This window comes from Salmo trutta, chromosome 16 (assembly GCF_901001165.1).
Source record: "Salmo trutta chromosome 16, fSalTru1.1, whole genome shotgun sequence".
Taxonomy (NCBI): domain Eukaryota; kingdom Metazoa; phylum Chordata; class Actinopteri; order Salmoniformes; family Salmonidae; genus Salmo; species Salmo trutta.
In genome coordinates, this window is record NC_042972.1 from 42,500,393 (window position 1) to 42,520,179 (window position 19,787).

Here is a 19,787-nt window from a genome sequence, read left to right on the forward strand (position 1 = left end):
GACTTTGTTGTCCTTAAGCCATAACTTTGGAAGTATGCTTGGGGTCATTGTCCATTTGGAAGACCCATTTGCGACCAAGCTTTTACCTCCTGACTGACATCTTAATATGTTGCTTCAATATATCCACCTAATTTTCCTCCCTCATGATTCTATCTATTTTGTGAAGTGCACCAGTCCCTCCTGCAGCAAAGCACCCCCACAACATGATGCTGCCACCCCCGTGCCCTCAAGGTTGGGATGGTGTTCTTCGGGCTTGCAAGCCTCCCCCTTTTTCATCCAAACATAATGATGGTCATTATGGGCAAACAGTTCTATTTTTGTTTCATCAGACCAGAGGACATTTCTCAAAAAAGTACAATCTTTGTCCCCATGTGCAGTTGCAAACCGTAGTCTGGCATTTTTATGGCGGTTTTGGAGCAGTGGCTTCTTCCTTGCTGAGAGGCCTTTCAGGTTATGTCGATATAAGACTCGTTTTACTGTGGATATAGATACTTTTGTACCCGTTTCCTCCAGCATCTTCACAAGGTCCTTTGCTGTTGTTCTGGGATTGATTTGCACTTTTCGCACCAAAGTACGTTCATCTCTAGGAGACAGAACGCATCTCCTTCCTGAGCGGTATGACGGCTGCATGGTCCCATGGTGTTTATACTTGCGTACTATTGTTTGTACAGATGAACGTGGTACCTTCAGGCATTTGAAAATGGCTCCCAAGGATGAACCAGACTTGTGGAGGTCTACAATTTTTTTTCTGAGGTCTTGGCTGATTTCTTTTGATTTCCCCATGATGTCAAGCAAAGAGGCACGGAGTTTGAAGATAGGTCTTGAAATACATCTACAGGTACACCTCCAATTGACTCAAATTATGTCAATTAGCCTATCAGAAGCTTCTAAAGCCATGACATAATGTTCTGGAATTTTCCAAGATGTTTAAAGGCACAGTCAACTTAGTGTATGTAAATTTCTGACCCACTGGAATTGTGACACAGTGAATTATAAGTGAAATAATCTGTCTGTAAACAATTGTTGGAAAAATGACTTGTGTCATGCACAAAGTAGATGTCCTAACCAACTTGCCAAAACTATAGTTTGTTAACAAGAAATTTGTGGAGTGGTTGAAAAACGAGTTTTAATGACTCCAACCAAAGTGTATGTAAACTTCCGACTTCAACTGTATCCTAATGTTTGACAGGAAGATTCACATATCGCCGAATTAGAACTTTGTCACAATCTGACAGAAAGTGCTTAGAGACAGTTACAGTGAGAACACTACACAGCCTATTTTGAGGGGCCGACGGATGATACATAGGGAGAAGTAGGGATGACTATTACGAACACTGAAAGTGATGCATAGTGATGGTCAGTTTCCCAGGAACCTGCTGGACTGTTACAACCACAAGTGAGCGCATTGAAGTGGGTGTTATACCAACAGACAAGCAGGCTGCAAATTGTCTTTAATGGTAACGGTTAAGACAGAACCTATGGGCTTTCTCTCCTGTTTGAGGTTGAGTGAGATGATTGAATGTTCCTTAGCCACCATGAGAGGTGAACTGTCGGGAAAACAACAAGTACTTACTTACTCTGTAGGCCAAGCAAGCAGGACAGTGTCACAATTGTGTGTCTGTCTGTCAAGGGGGCACTAGGCTCACAGCTGTGACACATAGCACACACACACAGCAGCTCTTCCCAAATAGGGCAGTAAATCTCCTGTGAGATGCCAGCTTAGGCAGTCCCCCCAGGCAGAGTTTCACAACTTTAACCAGGATAGAACTCTGGAGCACCTTCTTAATGCTCTGCACGGTCAACGTTACACCATACTGCCGTCATAGCACAGCAATTCAACTAGAAACAGTGTCTCACTAGTATCCTTGGTCATAACTAAACTTGCACTCAAACAAACATTGACAATTCGGTGAGGCACAGTGTGATGCCAGCTTGACATCCCCATGGTGGTAAATTAAATGTGTACTCACAGGTAGAGGGAAGCGATCTTAGACACAGCCGGTCCTAGATCAGGGATGGACGTCAGCTCATTATGGTCCAGGCGCCTGAGGGAAACATAGAAGCAGTGATGTTAAGAGGACAGAATGGATGGAAAGGAGAAAGTAACAGAACACTGTATTGAGAGAACACTGCAGTGAATTGGCTGACCAAGTTGTATTTGGAAGTGAACTTGAGGACATGAGGTTTCCTCATAGTGTCGTAGACTAATAAGGAAGCGGATCCACATGGTGTCAGAGTGCATCTGAATCATTCATAAACAACTGAATTGCTTGCGGGTAAAAACATGGATGGGTGAAGCGGTGTCAGGCTAGTGTGTGTGCTTGGGCTCTGACAGGTGTCAGTGTCTGTGCCCTCCATGCCTGGGTTGAGATAGACCCTCTTGAGCGTATCAGATATTCACAAGACAGGTTTCAGCCTGCGTGGTGTCAGGTGATGGAGAAAGCTTAACATCCTCAATTGGACTAATTTCAAAACAATACATCCAAGGATAAGATAATGTATAGTGCATGTGACTGAGAATAAATGTCAATGAAGACTGCTGTACCGTATATCAGTAAGGGGCCTGACTAATACGGTGAGTGTAAGTGATTGTGTGAGATGCCGATCTACTGCAGAGTTTGTTCAGGGTACTGTCCAGTAAGGTCTATCGCTAAAAGAAAGCATTTTATTAGCCTAAACACACAACACACAACACTGCATAGACACACAGCCAGACAGACATGCGCACACACACACACACACACACACACAATAGGAAGTGAAGGTGAAGCACATTGTGAGGAGATGCATTTTATTTTTTTTACCTTTATTTAACTTTAACTAGGCAAGTCAGTTAAGAACAAATTCTTATTTAAAATGACGGCCTACCGGGGAACAGTGGGCTAACTTCCTTGTTCAGGGGCAGAACGACAGATTTTTACCTTGTCAGCTCGGGAATTCGATCCAGAAACCTTTCGGTTACTGGCCCAACGCTCTAACCACTAGGCTATCTGCCGCCCCAATGCATTCATAGATTAGTTGTCTGCTTGCCAATCGATCCTATTCTGTTCTGAATGACAGCCATTGAAAAGGCTGAGCCCAGTCCCCACACACACAGCCAAGGGGAACTCCTGGTTGAGAAAAGATGAACACACACATAGACAGAGACAGAGAGGTCTGAGGTACTTACAGCTCTCGTAGGTTTTGGAGATTTGAGAAGACTTCGACATCAATGGCTGTCAACTTGTTGTGGCCAAGATTTCTGAGGAACAAAACAAGCTGATTAGTCTTGTTGACACACTCACCAGCAGAACCTCCATTTCATGTGTTTTTTCAACTGCGCCACCTCCCTATAACATTGTGACAACCCTGTATTCACATTTTAGTTCTGTTTCAGGGGTTCCCAATCAATATTGTGTCTGGCTTGGTTTACACCAGGGACACGCAACTGCCGGCTCTCAGATCAACAAAAATAATAATCAAAAAAATCTAAATAATAATATTTGAAACTCAGTCTGGGTCCCAACTCACTGTGGCAAGTTAAAATAGAATACAAGGTGCAACTTCAAAATGTGGTTGTGCGCAGCAGTTTTTGTTATCTAAGTGTCTGATAGACACTCAATTAGACCATGTCAGCTAACATTTTTTACATTGGTAAATTAGTCTAGCGGGCAGCTGTCGAATTACCGGCCGGGGGGCCCCCATTGATTTTGTTAGTCAGTCTCACTCAGATATATTTAAAACTGCAAACATTTCTTGCCACCCTATGGCAAAATGTGTACAATTGCAACAAACCTGCTTTAAAACTGCAACATTTTCTCTATGCCCCATGGCAAAATGTGTAGAATTACACACAATTAACTTTGCACATGTGGGTATGCAGACCCGCAAGCAACTGCGGCCTCATGATGACTTCAGATATTTTGTGGCCCCCACCCCCTTCAATGTAGCCCACAGCCATCAATCTGTGTACAAGTCAATTTTCAGTTTAGAGTGACCATGCATTAAATAGCCACCACTTCACTGGCACGGTGATTAACATTAAATAGTGATTTGTTCAGAGATAGTGTTACTAGTAGCCTATTCTCGGTTAATCCAGAAATAAAATTGTGCGTAATTTGGTCAGACGCTTGATTAGGGTTCTGGTGATAAGCGTGTTAGAGATGGAGATTTCTGGTTTGCGAAGTCTTCACCCTCACAAAGGATGGTGACAGATTCTACGGTAGCCTATCAGTTATGTTTACATAGATCTGTCCACGAGAGATTACTAATAGCCAGACAGAGTTCATCAAACTGTAGAAAACCCTGTGAGCCAAATACACTCATAAACAAAATGTCTCTCACAAACAAATGGGCGTACACACACACACACACACACACACACACACACACACACACACACACACACACACACACGTTTAACCTCCTACTTCTTGTCAAAAGACAGTGGGGACTGCAGTCTACTAAGGAAAGCAGTGTTTTAGTGAGGTCTGCTCTGAGACAAAAGGAGCCCACAGCCCTAGCTGCCTCCAGACATGAGAGATGGGCTAGGAATGTTTCACTAGCCTGTGGAGAGATGGCTGCTTGTTCCCAGAGTCTGGGGACAGATTCACCTGACGCACCACATTCCTGCTGCTTCCTTTGGTGGCAGGCAGCCTGCACAGCCTCAGCAGACCGCTTTGCTCTAAACTGGGTCTGGGTGAACTGCTCTTTCCAACACACTTTCACTACAGGTTGCCACAGGGTACGAGGTTAAACGAACCCATCAGACTTGAGAGAAAATTGGAATGATAATAAAAAAGGCGTTCTTCAAACAGTCCCAGGTCCCACGTGTTGCACATCTTCCTCTCTTTCCAGCTTTCTACCTCCCCTTTTACCTCTCTATTCCAACACATATCCTGCTCTCTAGCTCCCTCTCCCAGTGTCTGTGGAGATAAGTTTCTCTCTCTACAGTAGGTGTGTGTGAGGAGATAAATGGTAGCGTGTGCCCCGCAGGCAGAGCTCTGACAGGGCGGTGGGCTGATCATTGGCTGGGGCCTCCTGCCACCATTGTGCCAGATTGCAAAATTGCTGTCCCTGCTACAGGAGGCAATTACCTCATTATACTGAAGCAAAGTGAAAAATCCCAGGGTTTTCTCCGCCAGGCTGGGCCGAGGCTACGAATATAGCTGAGAACACCGCCGCAGGGCAGCGAGCAACACCGACCGCAGCAGTAATCTTCCACAGAAAAACAGCGCCAGCCTTTAACAAGGCCCCGGTTGGTACAAACGGAGGATAATGAAGCTTAGGCCTAACTGGAGGGCTCCTCATTACAAATAACCAATAAAACAACAACTCAGAGAGGAAGGCTGCTGTCATGCCCCCTGAAACAGGTTCCATGAGTAAGAACAGGCTCGTGCTATAGTGGTATATGATACTACAGAAATGTAAAGCATGTCATTGTTTGCTGTTGTCCATTTAGAGTAGAGTGAAGAAAGAAGGTCACATTTGAGAACAAAACCTGCCTTACTGGTGCCGGGGGGGCCACAATAACAAACAAACTGTGTGTGTGTCTATTCCCAGTATACCGATAGGCCAAGGGGAAGGGAGTGTTTACGCAACTTCAGAATTGTGTTCTCTTTACTGTGCTTCATTTTCTTGTTATCTGATCAGATAACTTTCACTGTGTTTTAACACCTACTGTATGAGCAGCCGGTGATAATGCCACCATTTCCTTCTCCTCTACAGTCACGAGTAGAGGGGGTGGGGTTACGCCCCAATGACAGGAGCTAATGCTCTCCAGAGCCTGCCATACCATAGCAGCGAAGCAGAGTGGAAGGCTAGGGGGCAGAAAAAAAGTCCAACTCAGCAAACAGATCTAGAGATTAAAAAGTAAGCGTGTGTAAGGGCTGATTTTCTTTTAGAATTTTTTTTTTTTAAGAAATATGCTCAATTATCTGCGTGGTCAATTTAACAGTCCAAAAACACATTTTGAAAGCTAGGATAAATCTGAGTGTGGCGAACGCTATAAATATATTCCTCTGCTGAAACTCGGGAATGGTGCATTCCACTGCATGGCACTGTTTATCTAAATGAGCAGGCTTGTTTAACATTAGTCAGCATGATCAAGACCACAGCCCAATGTACTTAGCAAGGTAATTCATGCCTGGCTTTCAACAAAATACTGAAAGACTTGGCCTGCTCTAGTCTAGTGTAGCCAAGTCCTGGCCTTAGGACTTTGAGGTTCTCACCCTCAAAGCCACAAGTCAGCCAACGACCCCGGCGTTAAACATGACCCAGCTCCTATCCTCCTAAAGCATTTAACGACTTCTACAACCAGGATCAACTGAGGTGAAGGTGGGAGTGGACGATGGCCAGGCCCTGAAGTTTTAAAACGGACTTGTCTAAGAATTACAGTGGGGCTCCCGAGCGTGCCAGCGGTCTAAGGCACTGCATCTCAGTGCAAGAGGTGTCACTACAGTCCCTGGATCGAATCCAGGCTGTATCACATCCGGCCGTGATTGGGAGTCCCATAGGGCGGTGCACGATTGGCCCAGCGTCGTCCATGTTTGGCCGTGGTAGGCCGTCATTGTAAATAAGAATTTTTTTCTTAACTGACTTGCCTAGTTAAATAAAATAAAAACGTATAACAAAATATACAGTGAATTTGGAAATCACTCAGATCCATTGACTTTTTCCACATATTGTTACGTTACAGCCTTATTCTGAAAAGTATTAAAATCGTTTTTTTCCCCCCTCATCAATCTACACACAATACCCCATAATGACAAAGTAAAAAAAATTTTTTTGCAAATGTATAAAAACTGAAATATCACATTTGCATAAGTATTCAGACCCTTTACTCAGTACTTATTTGAAGCACCTTTGCCAGCAATTACAGCCTTGAGTCTTCCTGGGTATGATGCTACAAGCTTGACACACCTGTATTTGGGGACTTTCTCCCATTCTTCTCTGCAGATCCTCTCAAGCTGTGTCAGGTTGGATGGCGAGTGTTGCTGCACAGCTATTTTCAGGTCTGCAGAGATGTTCGATAGGGCTGGGCCACTCAAGGACATTCAGAGACTTGTCCTGAAGCCACTCCTGTCTTGGCTGTGTGCTAAGGATCGTTGTCCTGTTGGAAGGTGAACCTTCACCGAAGTCTGAGGACCTGAGCACTCCGGCTCTCTCTGTACTTTGCTCCTTTCATCTTTCCCTCAATCCTGACTAGTCTCCCAGTCCCTGACGCTGAAAAACATCCCCACAGCGTGATGCTGCCACCACCATGCTTCACTGTAGGGATGTTGCCAGGTTTCCTCCAGAAGTGACGCTCAGCATTCAGGCCAAAGAGTTCAATCTTGGCTTCATCAGACCAGAGAATCTTGTTCATCATGGTCTGAGAGTCCTTTAGGTGCCTTTTGGCAAACTCCAAGCGGGCTGTCATGTGCCTTTTACTGAGTAGTGGCTTCCGTCTGGCCATTCTACCATAATGACCCGTTTTGTGGACTGCTGTAGAAATGGTTGTCCTTCTGGAAAGGTTCTCACATCTCCACAGAGGAATTCTGGAGCTATGTCAGAGTGACCATTGGGTTCTTGTTCACCTCCCTGACCAAGGCCCTTCTCCCCTGATTGCTGTTTGGCCGGGCAGCCAGCTCTAGTAAATCTTGGTGGTTCCAAACTTCTTCCACTTAAGAATGATGGAGGCTACTGTGTTCTTGGGGACCTTCAATGCTGCAGACATTGTTTGGTACCCTTCCTCAGATCTGTGCTTCTACACAATCCTGTCTCGGAGCTCTACGGACAATTCCTTCGACCTCATGGCTTGGTTTTTGCTCTGATATGCACTGTCATCTGTGGGACCTTATATAGACAGGTGTGTGCCTTTCCAAATCATGTCCGATCAGTTGAATTTACCTCAGGTGGACTCCAATCAAGTTGTAGAAACATCTCAAGAATGATCAATGGAAACAGGATGTCCCTAAGCTCAATTTAGTCTCATAGCAAAGGGTCTGAATACTTATTTAAATAAGGTATGTTTTTTGTTTTATATACATTTGCAAATATTTCCAAAAACCTGTTTTCCCTTTGTCATTATGGGGTATCATGTGTAGATTGATGAATAAAATCAATTTTAGAATAAGGCTGTAATGTAACAATGTGAAAAAAGTCAAGGGGTCTGAATAGTTTTTGAATGCATAATACATACTGGGCCTGGCCAATTTAGCCACTGCCACTTCCCAGTCCACCTGTTGCCCTGAAGCAGTCTACTCTAGAGAGCTCAGATCAATCAATAGCAACACAGTTTGGCAGAGCTCGGAAGGGTAGAGGTCAGCTATAGCAACATTAGCTTAGCCACTTTGAGACACCATTAAAAGCAGCGATAAAACTATAAAACCTGTGTGATGAAGTACACTGACCTGCCTCGAAAACCTCTGAAAATACTTTAAGACTCCCACCGCACTAGACTTAAACCGTTACACTACTACACTGTTGGAGCAACATAAACCCATCATTACTACTTAAAAAAATATATAGAAAAATCTCCTTATTTTGTATGCCGTCAAAGAATAAATAAAGGTTAAATGAAATAAAAAGCAAGAGAATGATATCATTTCTTATGACAATGCCCTCATAATCCAGGGCAGAATGCGGAAGTGAAGGGGGGTTGGGTTTGTAGACTGGAATCGTCTTTATCTACCCATCTCTATTGCTGATAAGATGAGTGTGAACTTCGCTCTTTGGAAGTGTGAAGTGATGTCAGCGATAGGGCCTTTGTGGTGCAGCTGGGAAACAGTGGAGCTTTAATGTGGTCCGTTTTCAAACAGCCATAAAATAGTTAAAGAATAACCTTGTGTGTGTGGAGCAGCTAGAAGAGAGCTCCCATAGGCCAAACAGAGGGAAAGCCAGACAGAGGCGTAGAGAGCACCCCCGTGTACACAGGTGTAATACCAACACCACCCCACCATTTTAGACTTCAGCAAAACATAGGCAAGAGAGAGAGGGACAAGACAGTGAAAGCAGCCAAACAAACAAACATTTAAAAAGTTGATTTAAAAAGTGGCACAATATGCCTGAGTAGTATCTATGATCACAATTCAGCCTGGTGCAAACACCTACTAGATGTGCTAAATGTGCTGTAGTCGGCACATCTCTACAGAGCACATTTGAGAGCAGCAGATATGTGGGCTGGTGGGATCAGGATATTTCAACAGCACGGCTTGCGTTGCACATTTTCCGGCAGCAATTCCAGGCAACAAAAAAGGTCTGCTAGCTAGGCTACGGCCTGTGAGCAAAGTTAAGCCAGAGGGAGAATGTCTCTGTTTTCTGAAGTCTCTGAGGCAGGCACACATCTTGGAGCCATGCAGGGCCTTTCCCAGGGTGCTCCTGGTTCAGTACGGAGTGGTCAGTCCAAACAGAGGGGGTATGGGGCTGCAGCACAGTCCACACTAGCATGAACTCAGGCCCGAAGACGCCAGCCAAGACGCATGAGGGGGGAGCACACATACATAGTCTCATGCACACAAACACACTGGAGTTTGATAGCAAATCCTAATTTGTTATATGGTCGCCAGACTAAAAAAGGAAATTAGCCTTACCAATTAATCTGAAAGAACATAAGTCATATTTTGGAGGGGGTATTGTTTCAGTTCCCTTTCCACAGGCCGCTGATTGTATGTACTGTACTTCAAAGTGAAGAAAATGACTGATCATTAGAATACGGACTTCCCCTGCCTAAATGTTTTTTATTCTTGCAAACAGAAACTATCTGCAATAATTACACCATCATCCATGGAAAGAGAATAGGGCCAAATACTGGGCCAAACTTAATAAATAAGGTTATGTAGGCCTATGTGTGTGCGGATGTATGTGCAGGTATTGAACCCCTCTGTTTCCTACTAAATCAGTGGACACAGGCCATTGCAGGTTTTTTGAAAGGTAAGAATGCTCTTGGTTGCCAGACAGCCAGTTTTGGGGGTTCTCCACTTCGCAGTACCTCTCCAAGTAACTCTCTTTTTTTCCTAATGTCTTCTCCAAATGTCCTAACTCTTACCAGATGTACAGAATTCACAGATGATTCATCTATCAAACCCACTTTGTAGACAGCGGCTTAAACAAAAAGAAAAAAAGAACTTGGCGCCCCAGTGTGTCTTAACAAAAAGGCCATCTATTCTGTTGACTCGATTTGTGTGGAATGACTTCTGGCAGTAGCCGTTCAATTGTCATTACAGTGAACACTGCGATGAGCTCACTACATAACTTCATGTAGATGTAAACTTCCATCTTTACTCGCTTATTGCTGCTAATTCTTTTCTGTCTAAAGCTATGTAGACATGCATACCGGAGGCAGGTAGCCTAGTGGTTGAGAGCGTTGGGCCAGTAACTGAAAAGTGTCTGGTTCGAATCCCCAAGCCGACTAGGTGAAAAATGTGTCGATGTGCACTTGAGCAAGACACTTAACCGTAATTACTCCGGTAAATCGCTCTGGATAACAGTGTTTGCTAAAATGTAAACCGTAGTCTAAAAGTTGACATGTACAATAAATGAATGAGATACTTTCCCAAGCAAGCACTGATGATTTATTGTGCATCTACCATCAATATCAAACATTCGCATAAAGGGGGAAATCATTATTTTTGGGGGCAATGATAAAATCAGAGCACTATCGATATAATCTTAAACCCAGGAAATAATGGCAATCCTGTTGCTTTATAAAACTCAGCCTAGGGACATTATAGTCACAAGGCTCAAGAATACATGACAATAAACTAATTCAGCAAAACCATTCTCAATACCAAAAGATTACAAGACTGCTTTGTAAGAACTGCCATTGAAACCACAAGGGCCTCAGTCCTATGGTCAGTGTACACTGTGGATATGTCTACATTGGGTGAAGGAAATGGAGGAAACCAGTTCGATTTTTACTTTTGTTTCATTTCATTAGGGCAGTTTCATCCGTTATCAGTCATTCCTACCACATGGCTGATAATGCATGGTAACCGTGGATAGACACACAATGGCAACAATGTTGATTACCAGAAAACACCACGCTCCTCAACGTTTTATTAGTGTTTATTTGCATGTTAATTGTGGTTTGTTTCGGTCAGACCACTGAAGTTTTACCCAATGGAACCCGACCGTGACAAAACATTTCCACCCCAACACCCCCTCAGTATACCCCCTCAGGCCAGATGATCTGCACCCAGGACCAGAGGAACCACCTGACCAGAGCCTGTCATGAAACTACCAAAACAAACCCATTCCTGTGGGCAAAAGCCAAAACCAACCTCTGGGGGTGTTTTCCAATACCACTGGATTACGTGCGGAGGTGTATAATGCAGTAACAGAACGTTTGTCAAAATCAAAGAGAGGCAGTGCGTGGTTGGTTGTCGGTCAGGCTTGACATTTCTTTCCCATATAGGAAACCACTTAGGAAAAGCTTTCTTGTAAAGGGATCAATCCAGAGACTGGATCCCTATTAGAGTGAATCTAGCTAGGTGACACTGTAGACCACAGCAGGGGAAATGACGGATGAAGCAGAAAATATTTATTTCAGACACAGGGTCTCTGCTTTCTCTCTATATCCAACCACATCGATCAAAGCCAACATTAATAATGTTTATGCTTTTATTTACTTGGAAAACCAATTACATGGATGGCACTGCAGGCAAAGACACTCTTTACACACATTAGGGTGACCACAAACACGATAAACCACCACAGAGAGATTATCTGACTGAGTGAGAGATAGCTTGCACTGGATATCATTAGGCCAGTCTTCAAATCAGAAGACTACGAAAGTACTAACATAGGGACCCATCCATGTGATCCGTTAACAGCCTTATGAGCATGAAAAATCACCAATGTTTAATAAAAGGCAACAGCAAAAATACAGAATACCTTTGAAAATCTCCATTTGTTTAGAATTACTCTATTATATCTATCAATCCAGTTGAAGTCGGAAGTTTACATACACCTCAGCCAAATACATTTAAACTCAGTTTTTCACCATTCCTGACATTTAATCCTAGTAAAAATCCCTGTCTTAGGTCAGTTAGGATCACCACTTTATTTTAAGAATGTGAAATGTTGGAATAATAGTAGAGAGAATTATTTATTTCAGCTTTAATTTATTTCATCACATTCCCAGTGGGTCAGAAGTTTACATACACTCAATTAGTATTTGGTAGGATTGCCTTTAAATTGTTTACCTTTGGTCAAACGTGTCGGGTTAGCCTTCCACAAGCTTCCCACAATAAGTTGGGTGAATTTTGGCCCATTCCTCCTGACAAAGCTGGTGTAACTGAGTCAGGTTTGTAGGCCTCCTTGTTCGCACACATGCTTTTTCAGTTCTGCCCACACATTTTCTACAGGATTGAGGTCGGGGCTTTGTGATGGTCTCTCCAATACCTTGACTTTCTTGTCCTTAAGCCATTTTGCCACAACTTTGGAAGTATGCTTGGGGTCATTGTCCATTAGGAAGACCCATTTGCAACCAAGCTTTAACTTCCTGACTGATGTCTTGAGATGTTGCTTCAATATATCCACATAATTTTCCTCCCTCATGATGCCATCTATTTTGTGAAGTGCACCAGTCCCTCCTGCAGCAAAGAACCCCGACAACATGATGCTAACACCCTCGTGCTTCACATTTGGGATAGTGTTCTTCGGCTTGGATATAGATACTTTAGTACCTGTTTCTTCTAGCATCTTCACAAGGTCCTTTGCTGTTGTTCTGGGATTGATTTGCACTTTTCGCACCAAAGTACGCTCATCTCCAGGAGACAGAACGCGTCTCCTTCCTGAGCAGTATGACGGCTGCGTGGTCCCATGGTGTTTATACTTGCGTACTATTGTTTGTATAGATGAACGTGGTACCTTCAGTCGTTTGGAAATTGCTCCTAAGGATGAACCTGACTTGTGGAGGTCTACAATTTTTTTCTGAGGTCTTGGCTGATTTCTTTTGAGTTTCCCATGATGTCAAGCAATGATGCACTGAGTTTGAAGGTGGGCCTTGAAATCCATCCACAGGTACACCTCCAATTGACTCAAATGATGTCAATTAGCCTATCTGAAGCTTCTAAAGCCATGACATCATTTTCTAAAATTTTAAAAGCGGTTTAAAAAGGCACAGTCAACTTAGTGTATGTAAACTTCTGACCCACTAGAATTGTGATACAGTGAATTTTAAGTGAAATAATCTGGTCTGTAAACATTTGTTGGACAAATTACTTGTGTCATGCACAAAGTACATGTCCTAACCGACTTGCCAAAACTATAATTTGTTAATAAGTAATTTGTGGAGTGGTTGGAAAATGAGTTTTAATGACTCCATCATAAGTGTATGTAAACTTCAGACTTCAACTGAGATATATATATATATATATATATATATATATATATATATATATATATATATATATATATATATACACACACACACACACACACACACACACACACACACACACACACACACACACACACACACACACACACACACACACACACACACAACTATGTGGACCAGATGTCGACCGATTAATCGGCATGGCCGATTAATTGGGGCCGATTTCGAGTTTTCATAACAAAATCGGTAATCGGCCTTTTGGGATGCTGATTATGGCCGATTACATTGCGATCCACAAGGAAACTGCGTGGCAGGCTGACCACCTGTTACGTGAGTGCAGCGTCAAAAGGACCTTGTGGCTGCAAGGAGCTGTAAGTTGCTAGCTAGCATTAAACCCATCTTATAAAAAATCAATCAATAGTCACTAGTTAACTACACATGGTTGATAATAATACTAGGTTAACTAGCTTGTCCTGCATTGCATATAATCCATGCGGTGCCTGTTCATTTATCATCGAATCACAGCCTACTTCAACTTCGGCAAACGGGTCACGATTCAACAAAAGTGCATTCGCGAAAAAGGCACAATTGTTGTACAAATGTACCTAACCATAAACATCAATGCCTTTCTTAAAATCAATACACAAAAGTATATTTTTTTAAAGCTGCATAATTCATTAAAAAAATTCATGTTAGCAGGCAATATTAACTAGGGAAATTGTGTCAATTCTCTTGAGTTCAGTGCAAGCAGAGTCAGGGTATATGCAACAGTTTGCGCCGCCTGGCTTGTTGCGAACTGTGTGACCGTAATTAATTTGCCAGAATTTGACGTAATTATGAAATAACATTGAAGGTTGTGCAATGTAACAGCAATATTTAAACTTAGGGTTGCCACCCATTCTATAAAATACAGAATTGTTCTGTATTTCACTGAAAGAATAAACATTTTGTTTTCAAAATGATAGTTTCCGGATTTGACCATATTAATGACCAAAGGCTCGTATGTCTGTGTTTATTATAATTAAGTCTATGATAGAGCAGTCTGACTGAGTGGTGGTAGGCAGCAGCAGGCTCGTAAGCATTCATTCAAACAGCACTTTTCTGCGTTTGCCAGCAGCTCTTAGCAATGCTTGATACGCATCGGCTGGTGATGTAAAGCTCGACGCCATTGGACTCTGGAGCAGGGGAAACCCCCAAGCTTCACCATCTTGCAGTCTGACGGAATAATCTGGGTTTGGAGGATGCCAGGAGAACGCTACCTGCCCCATATTGCCATTTAACATATCAAAATATCCTGGATGGTCACATACTCCAATTCCCCCCCCCCCCCCATCTAATTCTCTCAATCCCTCAATCTCCTCAAAATATCTCAACCCATCATGAGGGGCCGCAGTGGCTCCCCAGTCTGCGTACCCACATCCATACCCACACATGCAGTCAGAGCATGCACTAGCCTTTTTGGTGCCCAAAGTGAAAAATTTGTTGGCCCCCAACCTTGCGAGCAAAAGATTTTAGCGGCCACCCTCTTGACAGATGAAAGGGGAAAAAAATACATTTTAGAGTTAGTTTCCTGCAATTCTACACATTTTGCACACATTTTCTTTGAGGCGTAGAGAAAATGTTGACGTTTTAAATAAGTTTTCTGCAATTTTGCCTTGGGGTGGAGAGAAATGTTTGCAGTTTTAATATATCTGAGTGAAGGTGAATAACAAAATCAATGGGTCCCCCCTCGGTCGGTAATTCAACCATGATTACTACAAGTTTAGATACATGACTTGACTAATTTACCAATCTAACAAAATTGTTAGCTGGCATGGGCTAATTGAGTGACTGTCAGTGACAGACATAATGAGAAAATTGCTGATGCACAACCAAATTTCTAAATTTCACCTTGTGTATTCTACTATTCGAACTCTGAAGTAAGTGGAGCCTGCGACAGAGTTATTTTTTTTTTTTTTCATTTTTGTAAATTGATCCACAAGCCTACAAAAGGGGGGCCGCCAATTGTCCATCCCTGCTCTAGCTGAATATGCCAACACCCGCTTGTTTCCTACTATCCCCATCAAGGTTGAATGTCACAGGGGAGCTGTAAAAACAGGGCAGAACATGGAAACTATTTTGACAACTGGAAGGCATTAAGGCTTGATTTTTCACACAGGCCGTGTCCAGAGTTTCCTCAGAAAACTCCCTCTTACTGACGGATATACTGCAGACAAGCACCCAGTCTCTGCCCTGTCTCCCCCTTACAAAACCAAGCTACTGTAGGAGTTGTCAGCACTATACTCACAATATATAAGCACATATAAAGAGAACGACCACAGCAACACGAGGTCACCATTTTTTTCATTAGCAGTACATGAAGAAAATGTGAGAAAAACATAATTATCTTAGTTCTTTTATACATTTCAAGATATTTTAAATAATAGCCTATAGATTTCTTACTGATACTGCTATCTGGGGTCTCAGCAATTTTGAAAACTCAAGCCACCATGACAAGCTGACACTTGTCCATCATGTCCTAACCAACACTGAGGGGATTTTAGCGTTCTTTTACAGAAGAGCCAGTTCAGAGCTACAGCAGCTCATGGTGAGAGTGGACCAAGCCTGTTTTTATAGACATCCAACAGTAATGTCCGCTCAGCCTCCACATTGCCTGATGACCGACCGCTACTGCTGCTAGCTTCCACACAAGCAAGGGCTAAACATAACAGGGACACTTTATTCCCCCCACTAATTCACTTGGCACAGGGTCCCGGAGGTTCAGAGAGACAAACACATTTGGTGTGAAACCCAGCATCGCCAAACTGGACAGGACACTCACACATAGATGCAGAACAAGATTCTTAATTCATCTTAGTAAGCTTTCATTTTAAAAATCATGTCATAATAATAAATATATATATAGTCCACTGTCTCAAATGAACAAACCAAAAAATGTAGGCCTAACTATTTTTTAAACAATCATTATGCCTTATGGCTCACGCCATTGCAAAAGGATTAAGATTGAGGATGAAGTTATTTGTTGATCAAATGTTAACATTTAATCCTCTTCATCCTTATGTGATTCATTCAACGAGTCTCTGCGTACCTTCCTCCAGACCAAACCATGGGGCATATATTCGTTTGATCCTAAAATATAGAGGTAGCTCCAGCCGACAAGCGATCGCCACCCCTCTCCCGACACAATGTGTGCAGTAAACAGGCACCAGGTATCACACAACAATGTTTGCATTTAGACATTTCAGATGAGTAACTTGTCCCCACTGCCCAGCTGTGTTTTTTGTGTTTCTGTTTAAGCACCCAATACCATTACCTACATATGAGTGTTACGTTTAGCCATAAACAGCACTTGCACATGGCAAATGGGTGTTTAAGGGCAATAAGGCACCCTGTACACAGGCATCATTATTAAAGTCAAGGACTTTAAAAAAAGTAGCATTCGTCACTTCCCAGGGGAAATCAAACTGCCGCACACAGGAACCTGAGAAGTCCAGAGGCCTTCACTCTTTAACCCCCCCAGCAGAAAAAAAGCCTGTTGTACAAAGAGTCCCCCCTTCCCCTCACTCTAAAATGGACCATTTGGTCATTTAGGTAAAACATTCCTGTTAATGAAACAGTTGAATTGTCCTTGAGGATTCACATTTGTCCAGGTCTCTCTTGAAAAATAGACGTTCATCTCTGGAGTCTAACCTGGTTAAATAAAGGTTAAATAAAACAATTGCCATTGAAACTGTGGTCACACTGCTGGTTGAGCCAAAATGATGATTGAGAAAAAGAAAGCTGTCTTGTCTATAAAAAAAACATGATCCTTCAATGGGATGAGGACTGAAATGTTCTCAGTTTTAAAAAAAATCTCAACTGGCTCACTTCCTAAACGAACGTTCAGACAGTGTCCCCATTGTGGCTAACACTCTCTTGAGAATCCATGCCTAATTTACAAGAAATCCAATTTGTGGGCCACGGCCACAGAACCAAATAGAAGATTAAGGGCTAATATGTGTCATAGATCTAATTGAATGAAGTGATGTTTAGACACAATGAAGAGTTTAAATCCAATGAGATTTAGTCAGTCAATTTCTCTGAAAAATGTTTTGCCCATATAACTAAGGAGATCATTTTGATTGACTGTTTTGGTAGTTGAAAAAGTTCCCATCTGAATTTGTATCTACTCTTTAATCATATATTTCTAATTGACATGATGTAGGCCTAGTTATAGTTTAGGTTATGAAGGTGATTTGGGCTATTTCCTCTCAAATTAATATATTTCTGGTCACCTTTGAAGTTGTGTACACAGGTTGGGAGTAACAGTAAGTCTATTATTGAAAGAGTTTTAACAAATTAAAGCAACTTGTTAAGCAGTTTCAGATTCCTTGTAAATGACAAAAATCTATAGAGACATTTAGTAGGCTGTAATTCTATACCATAGTGTGATAATGGTCAAACAGTAATTATTGCGCGCGTTTTGACATTATCCATAGTTGTCCCTCAGGATGGACTGGACGTCTGGCATTTTGGCCAATTGCCAGATGGACAAGTCCATTTTTAGCCCAGCTGCCTACAGTGGGCTTTTTTGCAGCACAATTATCGTTATCATCCGGGCACAAAATGTGGGCCCCAATGAAAATATTGGGCCGTTGTGGGGGCCTCAAGGAAGAAATTGGACAGGTGTGGTCCCAGTCCGCCCCTGTAGTCCACGAATAAATAGCCTATTAGGTTCTGGTGTTCTGCAATGCTTTACATGTGAGGCATAGGCTACAAAATAATAAGACAACCATGCAATCAAGAAAATTACAACAACATAAAAGCAAATTGATACATTCGCTTATGACCTTGCAACAAAGGCTCCGCGAGTTGGTGTGGGCTACTTCGGCAACATTGTCTCTTATCCTGCTATGGATTGAATCTCATCCTCATATGGGGTGGTCAATTAATAAGGCGGCTCGAGGCTACTTACAGGGCAACTGTCTGAATGGGCAGGTCCAGCGGTGTTTCTGTCAAATCCAAATGACTACAGTCCACAGAATCTCCAGTGCAGGTACAGTTCTGAGCACATGGTAAAGCTGAACTCAAGCCGTAATTGATTAACAGTTCCAGCGACAAAACTAAATAAAAACCATAGTGAGAAACCGATCCAATTCGTCCCAGGGTCGCCGCCATTTTGTATCAAGTTTAATCGCGCGCTGGCCACTGATCTCTCGTCGTATCCACAAATTGGAAATCTGGTACAGTTTTAGAGAGAGTGCAGTCTATTATATCACAAATTGCGTTGTGGTAAAATGAAGAAAAAACGAACACTTGTGGCGTGTACAACTGGTCTACTCTTCCAAATAACCGAGTCGTTTAGACGCAAATTCCGTCCAACTTTTGTCCAATGTGGGCTGAAATCAAAGGTGAATCGCGGTTTACGAAGCAAGAAGGCTACAATAAACTTGTCAAGCAGCCAGAATTAAATAGCATACAAGTAAATTGAACTTGTCAATAAAAAGGTTGAAATGAGGATCCTTTCTTGGCAAAGCGATTCGTTTTGGGGAAACATCAATAGCCTAAAAATAATGCCAGAGAGAAAAATATGGCAAACATCAACAGGGGCTCTTAATTTAAGATTACCTTCATGTCAAATATACATGTGAGACACATTTTCCAAATACTATGCGGATTGCATCGGCAGTGGCACTCAAAACAAACTTTAAAATGTATCTTCTCTTCATCGCACGCTTGGAATGTTGGCTAAAACTTTGACGGCGTTACTCTGTTACGCAAATGAAGCACTCGAAAGAGGTGAGATCGGTGCCGAAAACGAGTTATCGTTGACTTCTCGTTTATGGCGCTACAAAACACCCCAAAAAAGTATACACTTTGTGCCGATTGATCCCAATTCCGGCGCACACTCGATGGGTTAGTGTAGTTCCTAGTAAATGCTTATCAGATGCAGTCTATGGTCAGAAGACCTCGGCGTTCGGAGCCTGGTTCAGTCCCAACTTCAGACCCTATCCACCATGAGTTATTTTTTTTTACTTTATTTTTTTCAGTCTTAGTTCCACAGTCCCACGTTGGATGCACAACAGCACTTGGGAACCTCCCATTTTCCCTTGCAATTGGCTCAAATTTGAAGAAAGGGTAAACTCCTAATCTCACTGGTTGTTGTGGATTCTACAGGCGTCGCAAACTCTGACTGCCAGTCAACCAGTCGTTGACCCCACCCATGTTTCCCACCCCGGGTGTGAAACCGCACCACCTCCCTTCACTCTCACCGCGTTTTAAAGGGACAATGACCAGGTTAAAGCTCTATAATCGGTTAATGATAGCCATCCAGAAAAGATAGCTGGTAGCCTAGCGGTTAAGAGTGTTGGGTCAGTAACCGAAAGGACGTAGGTCGGATCCCAGAGCAGACAAGGTGGAAAAATCTGCCTGCCCTTGAGGAAATGATTAACCCCCAACAACCACTGCTCCCCAGGTGCTGTGGACATTGATTAAGGCTTCCCTG

At 42.7% G+C, this 19,787-nt stretch overlaps 1 protein-coding gene across 1 annotated transcript in view; it reads right to left on the reverse strand.

Annotated features, from left to right (window-relative positions):
- Positions 1-19,503, reverse strand: part of LOC115150774 (leucine-rich repeats and immunoglobulin-like domains protein 1) — a 51,190-nt gene extending 31,687 nt beyond the window's left edge. The window contains exons 1-3 of the mRNA XM_029694440.1: positions 18,258-19,503; positions 3,170-3,241; positions 1,971-2,045 (exon numbers count right to left, since the gene is read on the reverse strand). Of these exons, the coding sequence (XP_029550300.1) occupies positions 1,971-2,045; positions 3,170-3,241; positions 18,258-18,460 (350 nt within the window). The 5' untranslated portion in view covers positions 18,461-19,503. The remainder of the gene's footprint in view (positions 1-1,970; positions 2,046-3,169; positions 3,242-18,257) is intronic.
- Between the last annotated feature and the right edge of the window lie 284 nt (positions 19,504-19,787).